Here is an 18379-nt window from a genome sequence, read left to right as displayed (position 1 = left end):
AGAGCACATCTAAGTGCTTATCGTTAACAGATGTCTAAAGAGATCATATGACAGGGAAAAGAAATAAAAATTTGTCCAAGCAATATGGCTTATTAACACTCCCACACTCATCATAAGTTGTGTGTACCTGTACTTACTTATAATATTTTGCAAATCCTTTCTCTAAACAGCTAAAATTAAAAGCCAAATAATCATTTTTCTCTCTGAAATTAAGGTGTCAGGCGAAATTGATTTAGATTTTTTTTAACAAACCGATTAAACAGTACAGAAGGTTTTTATAGTATTTGTTTTGCTTCAGTCTGACATCTTTACAGCAGGGTATGTGTTATATTTATTTCACAGGGTTAACAATTTAATTGTTGCAGAATGGTATTTGGTTCACCTACCTGTCTGTCCAAGTACAAATATTATACAACATTACAAGCAATAATACAGATTAGAATGGTCTATGTCAAATCTAATCTAGATCAAGACATAAAGTTTGTTGTGATTTCCCTTCACTTCTACATGACAAAAGCATCAAGGAAGTTAGAATATCTGCCAGTAAATAAATTGCAAGCCAAAAAATAAAAAATCTTGGAACCCAGTCCACCTTTCATTAAGTTAAAAAAATACTAATTTCAGAGTGCCCTATTTATTTAGAAGGTACTTGGAGAAATTTTGGAGAAATATGTATAGTTCTTGACATAAAAGGTTTCTGATGATCCCTTTGGTCAAGTATATAGCATTCTCCCACCTTTTATGTAATGGACAGAACACAATATCACTATCTGACTGTGGCATCTAAATGTGACGATCTTCTTATATAGTATTATTATTAAACAACAAAAAAGGTAATTATAATTTAAAGATGGATTTTGATTGTTCTGAAGAAGGTATTTATAAATGAAACTGCACAGAGGAGCTGCATTTTCTTTTGCTTTTTGGAATATTCCTATCAAATTTTTGTTGAATATTTACACCAGCATCCAAGTATTGGCCTTCATATAACAGTTTATTCTTGCAATTTAACTTCATTAAAGTCATTATACTGATTTAGAGTATGATAGACTAGTGGTTTGGGATTGAATTATAAATAGATTAATTTTAGCTACTGGCAATAATTGACCCCATAATTCCTATCACCCCTAATCTCAATTCAAATGAACCAATGTTAAAAGTGGCAATACCCACAATGTAGACAAGGTCATGACAGATAGAATTGTTTTTTACTACCAATTAGATTTCCCACTTGGTGAGTTTGACTAATGTCATAGAAAGAGGTTTCAGGCATGGAAATAGTTTCTTTTGAGACACACAAGCACTAGAGTTGATGAGCATTTTGTTGTACATTTCCGAGTGTACAGAATCAGAATGCAATTGAGTGCTGACCCTTAAAATTTGAATTCACATGGAGCTTTAGAACCTGTCTTGATCTGTGAAGGAGTAGAAACAAAGAATAATTTGGATCTGGAAGCAAACTTTCTTGACACACAATGATGTTGAAATAACATGGTGTGTCTAGCATGTTTGGTACCATCTATTGTGATAATACTACATTTGAGTTGTACTTCAGATGAGGAACCAAAACAAAAAAAATGAGTGTTAATTGAATACACACTTGTTCAAAATCAAATCGTGTTGATATTTAGCTGCAAATGACTTCAAAAAAATATGAGGAAGAACTAAATGGATTTTAAGTATGATATATCTTAATTTTTCCCCAACTTCAAACATATTAGTGGAAGAGTTTTATAAGAAAACAACAGAACAATACTTTTGCATAGCACGTTCAGCAAAAGATTATTTTTCACATTATTACTAGTTATCTATCAGCATTTTTCCAAGCATTTACAGATTTGTGTTTCTGGAGTAAGCTGAAACTGTGTGATAAAATAAGATAATGATATAAAGTATATGTATATGCAAGACTAGCTAGAAGGAGCAAAATATACTATTACTGCCCCTCCTGTGAAGTTAATCCTATTTCTTTTAGCCATTTCTACATTAGTTAATGAGGTCTACGGGGGAAAAAAAAAATTAAAAATGTGTTTGAAATGGTGTTTTTGCATCCTTGCCTTTAGGTGATTCTACAAATATTCATAGAATAGTTTGCTCTTGGAAGGTATATTAACTGTGAGTTTAGGCAATAATTACTTCTAATGTGAGTGGTCAGATCTGCAACTGAAATGGACAAACAAAACAAATCAGCAGTTTCCTCGTTCTGATTCTCCATATTGGCTGAAAACTTAAAAAGCAAAGAAAGGAGACCAGGTTTGGGGTTGGGGGAACGGGGTCAGGAAAAACTTCAAGGCTCAGATCACAGATGTGCTAGCACAAATTGGATTTTAATTTAGATGCACTGTGAGGTTTGCAGTCTTATTCGTGAGTTTCTTCTTCACTTACGATCAGTCTCTTATTGGAAATAAGCAAAGGGCTTGACTGTTGTTTTTGTGAGATGAGCATCAGAGGACATGTAACTACGTCCCAACTCTATCACCTCCCAGTACTAACCAACACCTCTGCAGACCTTTGCGTAGCAAGTCTGGGATCACAATGAAAGTGACTCCTATGCCCTGTAGTCCTGTTCTTCATGTTGATGCTGGAACGCACTCTGAGGATGAAAATCTGGAAAAGCTTCCAATGGCCAGTTCTTAAAACACTTTATGTATTTGTACAGGAACTGAAGTTTTCGTTTTCAGTTTGGTGCTTTTATTCTATTGAAGAAACAACCCATTTATTTTTGCCATGTAGAATTACTGAAGGAGTGAAGCTGCAACTGTTGGATTATCTGTTCCCAGAGTTTCAGCTTATTCCATTTTATTCAGTGTCTTAGACTTTCACTCTCCAGGAGTACAACTGGATCTCCTGGGCACCTCCTGGTGAATAGGGAGAAAAAAACACCAGCCCCTAGTGTTCTCAATACGTACATAGTGCATTAAGCAAAGGCATTATATTTCTACCAACTCATTAAAAGCTTAAAATGGATGCAAGAAGACTGAGGAAATTGGTGACTTGTACACTGTTGCTTCTCAAGTTGCCATCCACAAATCAGTAAATCAAGGCTATGAGCAGTGCCTCCATGATGTAGGTGGCTAGCAGTTCAATTAAAATCATTATGTTAACGTTTCAAAACTAATGGTCTTTTAGTCTCATATTCAGTTTCAAAATGTTAGGAAATTAATGCTCCTTTTCTAATTTCATTATTTCAATTTTCTCCAATTCTCTCCTTTCTTTTATTGGATTCATAGGGGTTTCTTTTGTTATTCTCCCTTTCTGTAACAACCACTACAATAAAAATCAATTTCTGAGCTTTTATTTGATGAATGTGAAGCATTTGCCTGTTTTTTTGTTTTTGCCATGAGGACATATTGACAGTCAATATTAATAAGCTTAACACTAATACCAGCAGTTACTTATTACAATTTATGGCTGTGGACAGTGCTCTGTAGGGTATAGTAATTATATCTTTAAAAGAAACTGATGTCACGGTCACATCCAGAATTCACTGGGGTTTCTTTTACTGTTTTTATTTTTCAGGTGATTCATATAACAGGCCGCTTACGTCTGAGAGTGTCATTGTCTCATGGACGGACAGTACCCAGCCAAATCATGGGACTTGTTGTCGTTGCTCATGCTTTGCCACCTCCTACAATTAATGAAGTCAGGATTGACTGCCACATGTTTGTCACTCGTGTGAATATGGACCTCAATATCATTTACTGTGAAAATAGGTACAGATTTTAGCTCCTTTTTTATTTGTTTGACTTGCATATATTCTTTGTTCAGTTGCCTTGGTGAAAAGTTTTGAAATTTGTGATTCCTGCAGTGTCACTCTGGTGTTGTTTGAGAGCACTGGATTCATACTCATTGTCATCATCTTCATTACTGTTGCATTCATAGAGGATAAACTAAATACTATGTTTTGAAGGAATCGTTCCTGAAACAGGGGAAGATAGACCAGAAAAGCTTCCTAAAAGCTTCCCTTGCTTTTTACAATCTCTCATTGTACCTCTCAAACACAAGATTCAGGACTGCTCATCTGAACTTTATAGCCTTTATGCTCCCCTGTCACCACATTGCCTACTTTTTTTACATTTTCATGGTTTTGAACAAATTTGTAGATTACAACACGTACTTAGTGTTGAATGGAACAGAAGTGTAGATGGCCTAGATACTAGGCTAGGAGAGGTAGGATCTGTTGCAGATAAGAGGTGGTAAAACTGTTGAATAAAACTGTTCAAGGGTGTGTTGGGAAAGGTAGTAGTGAAATGGGAAGAAGTGATGAGGAGTTGCTGGGAGAGGGGGCTATGTTTAATGTAACATGGACAAGTGATTTAGGAAAGCAGATTATAGGATTTAAATTCAGCTGTCTACACCCTATGGCCAGGGCACTAGCACTGTCAGAATCTCCCCATGAGGAGCAGGGCAGCTGTGTCAGGGCATTCAGTGCCCAACTTGCCTGCTGCATCCTCTCTGGGGTGTAGGGTAATGGCTCTGGGCTGACATGGAGTTCTGGGCCTGGGAAGTATGGGGGGAATCTCACGAGCAGGATCCAAGACTGTTAATGCTTATTGTTGTCATTGGGACCCTTAGAAATAGAAATGAAATGTAGATGTATTTAGAGCAGAATGAAGAGATCTGAGAAGGCAGATATAAGTAATAAGGAAGTTTGAGCTCTGTTGATGGAAATCTGAGAGAAAAGCCAAAAAACTGTCAAGAGAACCTGTCATCAAAAAGTAGAACGAGTGAGATGATGCAGGCAAGCTTTTCATGTGACAGCAGAAATCACGTTATAAATTAAGAGTTCAAGCTCTCTATTATGAACAGCAATGGAACACCTCTGTTCGGAATAGTCCATCAACATAAATGCTTTGTTGAATTAGGGCCTTACACAACTTACAGTAATTCTGAGTTTTAATTATGAGGTTATCTTTGCTCTCATGTTGCCAAACTGACACAATAGTAATAGTACAAATAATATTTGTCTGTGACAGAAAACATTTCATCTAAAATTTCCAAAGTATTTTCTAAAGGAAAATGTATTATTCTCTTTTCTAAGTATGGAGAAATTGAGCCATAGTAAGTGGTTTGCACAAGGTTACACAGAAAGCTGATAACAGTATACATTTTTGCTCTGGCTTTTTGTCTGTGATTCTACCCAACGAGCTTCTAGTTTCTGTATAGTCTGGCAGCTAGTGAAAGAGTTCCGGTGTTTAGCAGTAGGATCTAGAAGAAAACTTTAGCCTTAGTATTTGATTTGACTATGACCTACCCTGGTGGTAATGGAAAGCAGCTACCACTGCAGAGCTCATCAATGGCCTCTGTGAAATGAATTTCTGGTATCTGTCCAGTTCCTAATTAACAGATTTCCTTTTAACAAAATCACATGCACTTACTGTTACCTTTGCTGGCAACCTAAATGGAAAAAAAAAAAAAGCCTGGAATGAAATGAATGTGGAAAATGAACTATTCCCTCAGGTCAAGTATGATATAAATTTTTGGACAGTGTTAGAAAGATCTACTCTTTCTCTGCTTTCAATTTGGCATTTTTATGAACCCTACATTGTGCATGTTTGTGTTTAATTAAACATTTTTTTCAAACTTTCCATGTAGCAATAAAACCTTAAAATTCCTTGAGAAAGGCATCACTGAAAAACCTAAAGTGCCTCACACATGAAATGCTGTTTAGTAATCACAAAGAAGGAGCTGATAGTGTGGTAAACTGTGGTAAGCAAACAGATTTATTTATGCAAGAAAACACTGAGCATAATAACATTTTTCATTAGAAAAGGTAAAGGCAATGTCATAATGTTGCTTTTCCCTGTCCATGGTGGATTTCTTGCATGATAGGGTAGAATGCATATGCTGATACTTGAATCTATGCTGCAATAGTTGCATTTGAAGCCTCAGCGGTAATGTTAAAAAATTATAAAAGGAATTTTAAATAGCAGAAACTCTTCTGCTAGAACTGAGAGGTGAATGTTAACTCAGTGAGATAGCAGGGTTTCCACTGCTGAAAAATAGAGTTAGATTGGCAGGACTTAAATTTCATAGCAGGTACAAAGTAGAATAAGACTATTAAAGCTGGAGGAATGGAAAGGGCAAAAGAAGGCAAGGAAGTAACTGAACAGCTGATATGAAGCTGTCAGATGAATTATCTGGGCATGTGCCAAGGCCATTCTCTGACTCAGGGAAGTTGGGATCTCTCTTCTGGGGCTATAGAAAAGGAGTTTAAGTATCCTTTCCTGAATATATGGGCTTGACTCCTGGCACCTGGGGGCAGCAGGGAAATTCTTTGTGGTGTAACACTAAAGCAACTGCAATGCTGATGAAAACAGAGAGAAAATAGATCCATGCTGGGGAAGCCATAAGCATTATTTATGGAGCAATGGGGAGTAGCTAGCAGCAGCAGGGAGTATGGAGCAGAAGCCATGCTACTTAACTGAAATAAATGCTCACAGTGGACCAATGGATCAGCAAGGGCGAGATCAATAGTACTCCTAGTTTTCCAAGTGGTTGCCTGCTTGCAATAGTGGAGAGCAAGAGTGACATACATAAGTCTTTGGTTGCATCTTATTTTTGTCTGAATGAAGATATCGGCATCATGGAATCAGAGCAGAAACTAGTCAACAATGGTTGACTCCCCTTTGAAACAAGATTAGTTAGTGCACTGGCTCTTTCGAAAATTTAGTATATTATTCTGTGACAATTGAACAGAGATGTAAAATTTTGGTGCCTAAAATTCAACATGTCAATTTATGCCTGCTTTACAAATGTGAGATTCATGTCAACTAAGCCTCACCATTTAGTTTAAAATAGTCTAGGATTTATTTCTTAGTCAGTGGAGTGAGAAAAGCATCTGAAGAGTTCTAGCCATCTTGAACTATAATAAAAGAACTAAAACCAAAATAAAGAGACTGCTCTTAGAAGACAGTGTCCACCTGTGGTTTTAGGATCAACTCACCATATATCCCAAGTACAAGGGGTTTGGTCTGATGGTCATGATGACACTGGTTGTCGATAGTTCCTTAAGGTGTGCAGGAAGAGTCTTGTTTAGAGAGATTCAAGTGCAACTGCACATTTTCGTTCTAATTCAGCAAAGCACATATCCCTATCTTTACATTTCAGTTATGTTAATAGTTCTGTAATTCAGTGGAACCACCGATCTGCTCAAAAGTAAACCTGTGCTTATGTTTTAGGGATGGGGCCTGCCTATTCAGCAGAACTGAGTTGCAATGGATTTTATTTTGTTGGGCTGGGAGCTGTAAGATCTAGTGCTCTAAAATATATGACAACATTGCTTTCTTTTCTCTCTGTTAATGATCTACTTTGCATTAGATACTTTTCATATGAGTGTCTTATTTGATGTAATTTATTTTCCTTCTGGTTTTAATATCATTTTTCAGTGATCATCGCATACATCTCCAGATTCTTTCCGCTGCTTCTTCCATTTTTTCATCTAAAAAAATTCTATATCCTTCACACATCTGTTTTGAGGAGCTGTTTCTTGATATTTTTCTTACATTTAAGAGATTGTGAATTTGCCTCTATAGATGCCTTGCTTTGCAAAATACACCTAAGTCAAATTTACCAGAGGGGAGGGCAGAATGACAGTCCTCCCTGTGAACTATAGCACCAATAGTCTGGGTGCATCATACGGATGTGGCTGTGACACCGCACAACCAATTTATCCCCCTCCACAACACAACCACTCCCATATTTCTAGCAGTCCATATCTGTGCTGTTAAGTAACACAGATGTGGCAGTTCAAGCTGGCATATCTTTCCTGCAGCCTCTGGAACGATCATATGAGGACTGAGAGTGACAGAACTTCCATCTGTCAAGAGACTGCCCTTTTCGATATACTGGACTTCTCCCTGAGGCAGAGCCATCTCCTAAGAGAAACACAATATTCTTAGGCCAAAGAGAGAACAAAATATGACAATAAGCAGAGTATAGGTCTGAGAAGAGGTTTTAGTTCTTGTTCCTGTTCTGGGTACTATTTACACACTCTGTTTTGTATAAAAGATAATATACAGTCTAGAGGACAGGAAACTTTCAGTGTTAAACTTCACTCGCTCTGATGAGGTATCTTATCACTGGTCAGACATCCTAAATCTTCTGTTTGCCAGCTCCTAATTCACTGTGCAAAGTAGAGTAACTCAGTAGGAGCAGTATGGAGTCCCACTACCACCCTACCAGACTTCTTTATCTAATGAATGTTGTCCTCCCCAAGTAGGCAGAAGAGCTACATTTCAACCGTAGTTTGTGATGAACAGTATATGGGTATCCCTACATGGGTATCCTATATCTGGCTAAATATAGCCAGGCAGTCTTTTGACTTGAATGTACTCTGTCATGCAAGCAGGACAAGACTGTTGTGTTTTATGCTAAACTTGATCTGACAATTCTCAATGGCAAATATAAGTCCATCTGCTCCACCTGTGATAGTTTTGCAGGGGTTTAATAGGGACAAAACAGCCAATTAGTGCTGCTATAGCACTATCTAATACTTCCTTCCTCCTCCTCCTCCAGGGTTCCCTCTCAGTGCTCTCTCAGGTAGTTTTGGGGTCAGTGCCTCAGGGTTCATGCTCACCACCTCTGCCTGCTGAGAGCCCTTTGGACCTATGTGGTCCAGTTTCTGTTTGATCTCCTCATATGCCTGTGCTCTGAATTGCACTTCTGTTGTTTCAGCTGTCTGGTTCTATCAAGATGTTTGGTATTTCTTATAACTCTCCTAAATGAATCCCTATTATACCTTACAACTGCAAAGTAGGCTTAACCCCAACCATTATTGCATGCTTTAAACCCTAAGGATTATTCAATTTCTATTAAAAAAAAAGAGTTTACTTTTAAATGCTGATATGTGCAATGTGCACATAATTTCCAAATGTTTTATTTTCTCTACTGCATTTAAGGGTATTGTCATCTTGGTACTCAATGACAAAAGTTTGCACATGCACACAGACACATACACGAAGGTCTGAAGAAATAGATTTTAAATCTCTACGTGCAATAAACAACAAAGTCCCAGTTGAAAGGGCCTAGAGTGAAAGCTGAGCTCCCAAATGAATCGGTCTAAAAAAGATAACACCCTGAGGCATCTGTATGTCTCAGCATTTAAATTATATCCCTTGAAATATCAGTTTGGACTTGGTGCCAAGAAATGGTTGAAGATCTTTTTCATGAATATACCCAATAGAAGAACAATCTGTTGAAATGAACTGTGTCTCTAATCATTTGTTATAAACATAACATGGTTTTGCTTTATTATGTAATTTTGAATCATCTTGGTCCTTTAATGAGGATTTTGGATTGTTGCAAATGCTTTACAATTTCATGGAATTATATTGTCTTGGTGTTATGTATATTATAGGAAGAATAGGGAACAAAATAACTTTTCACTTATTTAATGGATTATATGATTTCAAGGTTTCTTAAAAATTTATTTCTCTTTTTGTTTTTAAGGCTTCATCATGTTAGTGCTGATGTATTCTGTTTGAATTTATAGAGGAGACTTCATTACGTTATTATAGTGGTGAAAAAATTGTTTTGCTGTTCCTTTCTTAGCCACTTTACAATTATTGTGGTTTTTTTCCTTCTTTAATTACAAATTTTATTTTTTCTTTCTTAGGATTAGTGATTACATGGATTTGACCCCTGTAGATATCGTTGGAAAGAGATGTTATCACTTTATTCATGCTGAAGATGTGGAAGGCATCAGGCATAGTCACTTGGACTGTAAGTACCTCCCATTTTTTTGTCAGAATAATCTGGTATAACATAGATTGTTCCTGAACCATTATTTATATTTCCTGGCTGGAAGCCTTCATCTTGCAGATGCTTTTTTTTTTTTTAATCACAAAATTTCATAAAGGGTAGCTCAAATTTAAGTTTTTGTATCAGTTATTTACAAGTCTTTCTATAGATATGTAGCATAGTTCACATGTGTGGGAATAAAAAAATTATATTTATGTTACTAGAGTTTCCAACAGCTGTTCATGTACATGTTATTTGCATTATTTTACTCCTTCAAAGAGGTATTGCTTAGGTGAGAAACTCCTTTCCTATACAAAAAAATGAACTCCTCTCGTTGCTTTTTGTTTTGAGTCATAACATGGAGGTCAAAAGACAGCATATTTGGGATTTCATCAGGTTGTTCAGTACAGAGCTGAGCTACATCTCCACCAGAGTTTAAACCACCCAGTGCATTTACATTTAAATAGCCCCAATCTCTGTAGCATCTACGTCCCTGTTATTTCCACACAGGTAGTATCTGATTACCCAGATGAGGGGAATAGAAGTACAAAAATGTTTCAAGAGACAAACATTACCAGAGAGCATGTGCATATGTCTGTGTGGGGGGGGATGGGAGGTTCAGCTTGATTCCTTGTAATTAAACTCTTATTAAAAGTCACGGGGCCTAACTCCTTTCTTGTTGAGATCTGTTGACTTAAGTGATGGTGTTCCTGATTTACCCTGATACAAAAAGAGTCCTAGGCCAATATTCTCTAGTTTATCTGTGCCTGCAGAGAAGCCAGATAATTCTTTCGAAGTTCAATGACTGACTGCATTTAGGATTGACTCATGTGTTTTTCTCAATTTAAAAGGCCATCTGAAAGCTGCCTATAACAGATTTAAATAGCTCTGCTTCTCCAACGTATTTGTAATGTAGAGAATCCATGCACAGTGTCCTGTTAGCATTTACTAGTGAAAAGGTAGCAATCCACATCCAGCTACCTGTATTAATTTCTCAGAAAATTATATGATATGATAGAAGACAGTATAAGTCTTTGGTCCCTTTGCTTGATCTGCAAAGAGAGAGAGAAGAATATCTTTTAACTGAAAAGCAAGACGGAAAGAACCACTTCTAAGATAATATCTGGCAGCCAATACTAGTATCAAGTTCTATAAAGCTTTCAAATAGTCCCTGAAATTACTTGCAGGTAAGGTGTATTTAGCATAAAAGGTCAAGTTAGATAAATTCTGTGAGAAAAAAAAAATCAACTATCCATAATGATAAACAAATGGCCATTTTGCATCATTTACATTTGGATGTTTTAATATCCACAAGGATATGGCAGTTGATAAAAATGAAGGAACAAACTGAGAAACTTACTGGGTTCTCTTGAAACTGGAAGTCAAAAAATGATAAGTTGCTTTTCCACTGAATTATGTGACCAAGGAAATAAAAGATATTTATGACTCAGTCTTAACATACCACCTGGCAGAGATGAACGTCCCCCATTTGAAAAAGACCTTAATCTTCTGAATGACCACTTCTCTCTGAAATAGAATATGCTTTATGAAACATTCATCTTCAGAAAACTTTGAGACTTCTTAATCAGACAGCATAAGTACAGTGTGGTCTAGTGTATGAGCACTGGGCTAGGACTCAGGAGACCCCAGATTTTGCTTTACATCGCTGTAGATGTTTCTGTTCTCACTGTATGTCTGACTTCAGCATGGTTCTAAACCTGCTATGTAACTACAGCATAATCATTTCTTGCTAGGCTCATTTTTTTCAGTAGATGTGGCCACTTAGTTCTATCTTTTACATACAGGTGTTCTCTTGGCATATAAGAACAGGATCTACATGAAATCATTCAGGCTAGAAGGGACTCTGGAACATCATCTAAATCAAAATTGATGCAAAGCGAATTTTTTAGGTCTTTGGCTAGCTAGTCTTGAAAAACTTCAAGGACAGGTATGCCACAACATATCTGAGCAGGCTGTCCCAACTATCTTTAATAAGGGCTTAAACATTATCACAATTATATTTTTCCATTTCTCTAGTTAGAATTTCCCTGTTTTGATTGTGCAGTTCATAGCTGCATCTTAGCAGTAGCCTCCCTGCACGTATGCATTTTGGTCCCCCAAAGCCATCTCTTCTTCAGATCAAGCAAGCCTTTCCCCACAGGACAAGTGCTCCAGCTCCTAACATTCTGATTGCCCTCTGTTGAGCTCACTGAAGTTTGGCACTATCTTGCCTGTACTGGGGAGCCCAAATTTGGTTGTATTATTTTCCAGCTGCAGTCTAAAAAGGGTCGAGTAAAGGGAAATAATGACTTTCTGTGATCTACTGGTTATTCCCTTTTGTACAGTCCATAAAGCCCACTGCTAATTTGTGTTTAGCCTGCTGTCTGCCAGGACCACAAACTCCTTTTCAAAAAAGCAGCTATCCAGCCAGTCAGTTCGCAGCCTGTATCATTACAGGCAGTCAGTCCATTCTAGGTATAGGACTTTGCATTTGTTTTTTCATGTTGTTCAGAATCATGCTCTGGATGAAGAATCTTGAAGTTTAAATTAGACCTGGGAATAGTTCAGTAAGTATACTTCCCCATTATAACTGCTGCAAAGGCTGAAGTGATGCCCAAAGAAATGCTTGATTTTTCTAGCATTTGGAAAAGCACTTCGCAGAAATACCAAGGGAAAGAAATCACAAAACTCCAAAATACTTCATAGCAAGTTTTCCATCAGAGAAAATCAAGTTTAAACCAAACTAGAAAGATAAAATTGTCCCGATTCAGTAAAAATAAATAATATAAAAAAGAGCTAAAATTCAATAACCTGCAGACACTGGCTATAGTAGGTAAGAGACAGCAGAACTGTAAATAGACAAGACAGGAGGTTTGTCAGTCCTACGCAGGGTGCAATTGCTTGATATGGATAAAAAGCAGTATTATGCAATGTTTTAAAGAGGAACTGGAAGCTAAAGTATCAGTTAGAAGTCCCTGTGAAGAGGGAAATACAGGACTTGAGAAAGCATCAGTCTGAAAAAGATGTGTTCAGTGGATAACTACAGAAAACATAATAATCTGATAGCTTTTTAAAGGAGAGAAAATAGTTTTTAAATATTAAAACAAGAATCCCATCTTGCAGTGGTAGATCTAAGAGTAAAAAGAAACACAAATAAAACTGTTACTCTTGCCTATTTATTCAAAATATTTGAGAAAAAAAAAAAAAAGGAAAAATAAGACGACTACATGCTGCCTTCTCATCCAGGTTATTTAAAGGCATCAAAGAGGAAAACAAGCAAAGAAGAAAGTGCTGCACAGAATCATACAAAAAAAAAAAAAGAGCTGTTGATGGCCTCAGATCATAGCAGCCCATTAGAAACTGTGAAAAACAGGCCTTGTTAACTCTATCTCAGATAAAAGAAGACAAAAGCCATTTCAGGAATGTGACAATAACAAGTATAATGGTGAAGAAGGTCTACAGGACTATAACAATAACAACGATCTTTTGTAAGGGAACTGCTGCCCTAATTAAAGGTCAGTTACAGTCAATGGAAAATTTTTCATTGCTTCAAAGGACATGGAGATCTTAGAAAAGCAAATTTATAGAGATCAAAGTCTTAACCCCAATGGAGTAAATAACAAAAATTCCAAAAGGTTCAGTGGAGTCTGGATTTCTACTTTGAGAGTTATGTTAGTTACAACTTAATGAGACTTCACCCAGAGTACTGTGTCCAGATGTGGTGTCCTGGGTACAGGAGAGACATGAATCTGCTGGATCTAATCCAGAGGAGGGGCACAAAAGTGATCCAAGGGATGCAATACCTCCCCTGTGAGGACAGAGAAGGCTCTAGCGGGACCTTATAGTGCCCTTTATAGGGGGGCTATAAGAAGGAAGGGACAGACTATTTCATAGGTTTTTGTTGTGACAGGACATGGGGAAATTATTTCAAACTAAAAGTACCTGTTGAATCACGGCCAGATTGATCTCCTGAGGTGAACACTGAGTCTGCCACAGGAGCACAGGTGAAGGCAGTGTACCTGTGTGACAGAAGCGGTGGAATCTGGCTCCACCTCTCCCAGACCCCAATTAAGGGCTGACCACCATTAGGGAAGGATCTCTTCTTGGAGATCCCTCTCTTGTGGAGTTCCAGGTGAACTCCAACTGTCAGTGAGAGGTGGGCCTTTCCTAATTTACCTGTTGTCTTTATGCCATCTGGATAAGCCATACAAAAATATATCGTACACCTTCATTATTTTGTGTGAGTACTAGTATTTTGGGGTATTCACCCTACAAAAGGGAAGCCTTGAGTCTCCACATGGGTAGAATGTCCTTGTTCCAATGATAAGAAAGTATCCCTGATATAAAAGATGGTAGGATACGTTTTATGTCAAATCAACATCAGAAATCAAGCGAATGAATAAAATTACTGACGTATCAGACAGAACACTGTAAGGTTCAGCAAGGGTAATCAGTGCTGTTCTATGGATTGAACTACTATGTACTACTCATTCATTACCACTGTTATACAGAGGTCTACAACTACCTTTCTGATTTAAGAAGAAAATATGTTGATGTCGTATTCTATAGGAGTGTATCTTCCATGTAACTGAAAAAGTTGGTGATCTTCACTGGAAAGTAACTGGGTAATAGCTGTTGCAGTTCAGTGAAGATCATTAAGAATGGCGCAAAGATATACAAAAGTCTAGTCCTCCGAGAGCAGCCATGGCTGTACTTTTGGATGAATATAGAACAATGTACCACCATTTGAAAATGAATATATTGCCTGTAAAAGCACTGTCAAGAGTATATATTAGTATATAATACGTGTTTTTTCATTTTGGAATCTTAACTGAGGCCTAAATTCAGAAATCTGACACTGATGAAAAAGATACTTGTTGTTCTCAGCTACTGCATAGAAAATATCATCCTATTGTTTCAGGATTTGATTTACAACTATAAGAAATACAATTCCTCAGGAACAGTGAGCCAGGGCAGTTCATTTCCCATAAAGCAAAGGTCTGTGATGAGTATGTTTTGTAGCGTTCCCTTTGATCTACTTTATCTGGTTTTCAGTGGTTAGAATAACCCAGTCTTTCTGAAAATAAAATACTGCACGTTCACCTTTTTCATGGCTCCTGTGTTTTTCAAGGGGTATTACCCCCTCAGTCTGCTTTTGAATAAGTAATATGTTCATTATTTCTTTTATTTATGTTCACAAATCCTATTGCTGTACAAAATATTGCTTAGTGCTTTAGCCTACCAGCTGTAGTTGATCCGACCCTTTTAACTTATGCACATCAGTTATACTTTTTTATTCTCTTAATAACCTTAAACACATGAAAAACAAATAGAATGAGTTGATAATTTCTAACAGTAAAATACACTTCAGATATTTTGCTATCATGCTGTGGAATAACTCTGCAATGTCAAGTAGCACACAATTAGTAAAACTGTAGGGGGAAAAAAAGAAGTGTTTTGATCCTGAGGAATTTTTATCCTAATCAGATCGAAATTTCAATGCTCTTGTAGTGCTTAATATCTTCAATCACCAAAAAAATCAAACTGATTCCAATGTCAGGTTTTGCATTCTGGGGCTGAAATAAAATGCTAAAATATACAAATGAATCTCATGTTTGTACAAGTTTATTATCATCACTAAAAAGCAAGATTGATTCTAAATTAGGCTGATAGAATGTCTGGCATTTAGCTAATTCTTAAACCAAACCCGCCTGGCATCCTGATGACAGCCTAGTGTATCCCTTTGTCAAAGCATTGCTCGATCTTCCTCTCCGTCTGTACCATGCTGGCATAGGCCAGCAATGATTTCTGCACTGCAGACCACCATCCTTATGACCTTTTGACTGGAGATGGTGGAGACAGAGGGAACGAGAGAGAAGAAAATGGAAGAAACTGAAATGTGTTAAGAAAACGTTTTTTAATTCACACTAGGAAAAGAATCAAAGTGGAATTTGTTTTCAGCCCATATATACTGTTTGTTTTTCAGAATTAGTGAATCACACAAGCTTAGTAACTAATCAAGAGCATGTATGTTTGGTATCTTTTCAGCCATGTCCTGAAATCCTGTAACTCCAGCATTTGCTCCTGCAGATGTTTCTTTCAGTTATGCTGATCTGCTTAGCTCAATTTCTTTTTCTGCCCTCTGATCAATGCCAGTTACTTTAAGAGAAGGTAGAAAACACTGTGATTTTCAATTATGTATGTTGCACTCTCTTTGTAGAACACTATTCATAGTTTATTCACTGCCTAAATTTTTGTTTGTGGAGCAGGCCTGGTACTATTGTAATATTGAGTATTCTATTTACCCATTTAAATATTCACATATCTCAAGTCTCCATAAATTTTTAACCCTTATAGTATCTTATAGCTAAGTTTTTCACGTGCTAGATGTATACTACTAGGAAAATGTTTTTGTATGTAAAATATGTTAGAGTATTTATCTGAAGCATCATGTCTCTTAGATAGTTAACAAACTGAAGAACGCCACAATGCTAAAACTTTAAGCTATTTGCATTGGCTGCTGAATGTGCTATTTCCTAATTGCAGAATATTGCCTTCTCTAGTTTAGCAATATACAGCTATTTTGCAAGATGCCTCAAATATAGTTTCTATCAATAACTATTTTACTTAATTCCTGGTGTTATTTCATCTTCAAGTTAAATCCAACTGTTTGATGCAGTACTGAATATTAGTATGTCCCCACTTCAGTTTGCAAGCTCTCCACTGTACGCCTTTCATAGCTCACTTTTTGTTCCCACAGTCAACCTTTAGTCAGCGTAAATGTCCTGCCTGCCTAACGCATAATGGCCTCCACACATTTGTCAGTTGCCCCTAAAACAAAGGGAGAAAAGTGAAATGTGTATGAAAGGGTACTCAAGAGATTTTTTTCATGGAGAGGAAAACTGCAAGAGAAAGCCAGGAAAAGAAAGTTTGGTAGATATGCTAAGGATTGTCCAAGGCAAGTGAAAGATCTTTCAGAAATCTGTATTTACTTCCACATTAAAAAAAAAAAAAAAAGATTTCAAGTCCAAATGTAAATTGAATTTTAATTTGGGGCCACTGCAATGTGCTTCTATCCTAGCGCATTGGTCAGTTGAAAATTACACCTACTCTCTTCTCCTGCTTGCACATTACAAATGCATTACATGGCTTGCTTTGTAAGTACAGTTATTGTGTTAAGGGGCCACAGAATGAAGACTGGCTTCTGTCAGAAACCTTTGGTTTGCCAGTTACTCCCTTAATGATTTTCTTCATTTTTTTTTCTAAAGCTTTTTGTACTCAAGAGTTCCAATCCATTGATGAATTTATACTTCTTTGATACTCACATCATGATAGATTGCAGAACCACATGGTGAATTGCAAGGCTGTGGGAATATCTGAAAATATATATGATTTTAGCATGCATCTCCAGCAACATTACCTTCATTCTGTCCACTAAATTATTTTTGACATCGCTTTGCTACCCACCAGCTGGCTGCTCTATAAATATATGGCATTTAAAAAAAAGGAAGGAGAAAAGTACTTCCAGTCACATACCTGTCACCTTCACTGTTGAGATTTGCTCAAAGATTATTGAGACTAAAATCGTACATTACTTGATAATGTAAGTTAGAAGTAGAGTGAGTGTTGCTCCATTGAAAATCCAAGGACAATGTAAGGTGTGGGGTTTTTTGTTTTGTTTTGTTGTGGGGTTTTTTTGTTGTTTTTTTTTGTAGTTTCCTAGACTGTGAAATATTGCATCCTGAAATGTAACTATGCTAATGTATGAAGAGGCTGCTACAGCTCTTTCTAGAGTGTTAAAAATACATTAGTGCTATGTTTCTCTTTTTTCCATCTTCTTTTTTCTTTTTCAAAGGTCTGGGCAGTTGACCTGTTGTCTCTGAGGGAGACAATTTCCAGAGCCAGAAGGGTATGAAAATAGTATCAGTAAAATCTGTAGCGCATATCAAGTATGTGATAGTGTGGCAACAGAACTTATTAGCACTCCTTTAAAAGAACCTGCATAAATCAACTGTGGTCTTGCTATCCATGAGTGATGTGGCTAGTGGTGGATCAATATATATTTTTTTTCATACCTTGTAACTTACAAAGCAAGTGGGCTGATGTCTGGGACCTTGGCCCAGTGGGGTTTTTGTTTGCCAAACAGCTGAAGCCTTTGTACCTAACCTGCACAGTCTGTTAGGCATTGCTTCTGAGATCACAAGAAACTTACATATTCAGACATGATTTTATTTTTATTTTATATGGATTTGATGGCAAGAGTAGTGCTAAGCTACCTCTGTAAGGCTTGACGTTTTTCGTGGATTTTTAATGATTATTATTCTTTTCACAAATGATTTGGTTTAAAAGGGACACTATGTTTTAAATGTGCATTATGTCATTCACTGCCAATAGTGAGATGATGATGAATCTTAGTGGCTTTAAAGGCATTCAAACGTTCAGTTGTGCCACGCTACCACAGCGCTGTGGTGTGGATCTCTTTCCTCTAGGCTTTAAGCTGAGAAAACCATGCTCAATACGAGCATCCATACAGACTCAACCCATAAACAAAAGCATATTTAAAAGGATTTTTTTCACTCAAAGCAGGCCATCTTTAAGGTATGAAATTCAAAAGCAAATTGATATAGTTGCCAAACTG

General features: G+C 36.9%; 1 protein-coding gene across 7 annotated transcripts in view; it reads left to right on the top strand.

Annotated features, from left to right (window-relative positions):
• The window catches only part of NPAS3 (neuronal PAS domain protein 3), a 597540-nt gene that overhangs the window by 562127 nt on the left and 17034 nt on the right, over positions 1-18379 (top strand). For all 7 annotated transcript variants that reach the window (XM_065753476.1, XM_065753462.1, XM_065753444.1 and 4 more), the window contains 2 exons: positions 3520-3713; positions 9617-9723. In XM_065753476.1, the coding sequence (XP_065609548.1) occupies positions 3520-3713; positions 9617-9723 (301 nt within the window). The remainder of the gene's footprint in view (positions 1-3519; positions 3714-9616; positions 9724-18379) is intronic.

Source organism: Cyrtonyx montezumae, unplaced genomic scaffold, assembly GCF_038088225.1.
Source record: "Cyrtonyx montezumae isolate F1298 unplaced genomic scaffold, pur_monq_1.0 scaffold_10, whole genome shotgun sequence".
NCBI lineage: Eukaryota > Metazoa > Chordata > Aves > Galliformes > Odontophoridae > Cyrtonyx > Cyrtonyx montezumae.
The sequence above is the reverse complement of the archived record's forward strand: the minus strand, read 5'-3'. Positions and strand labels throughout refer to the sequence as shown.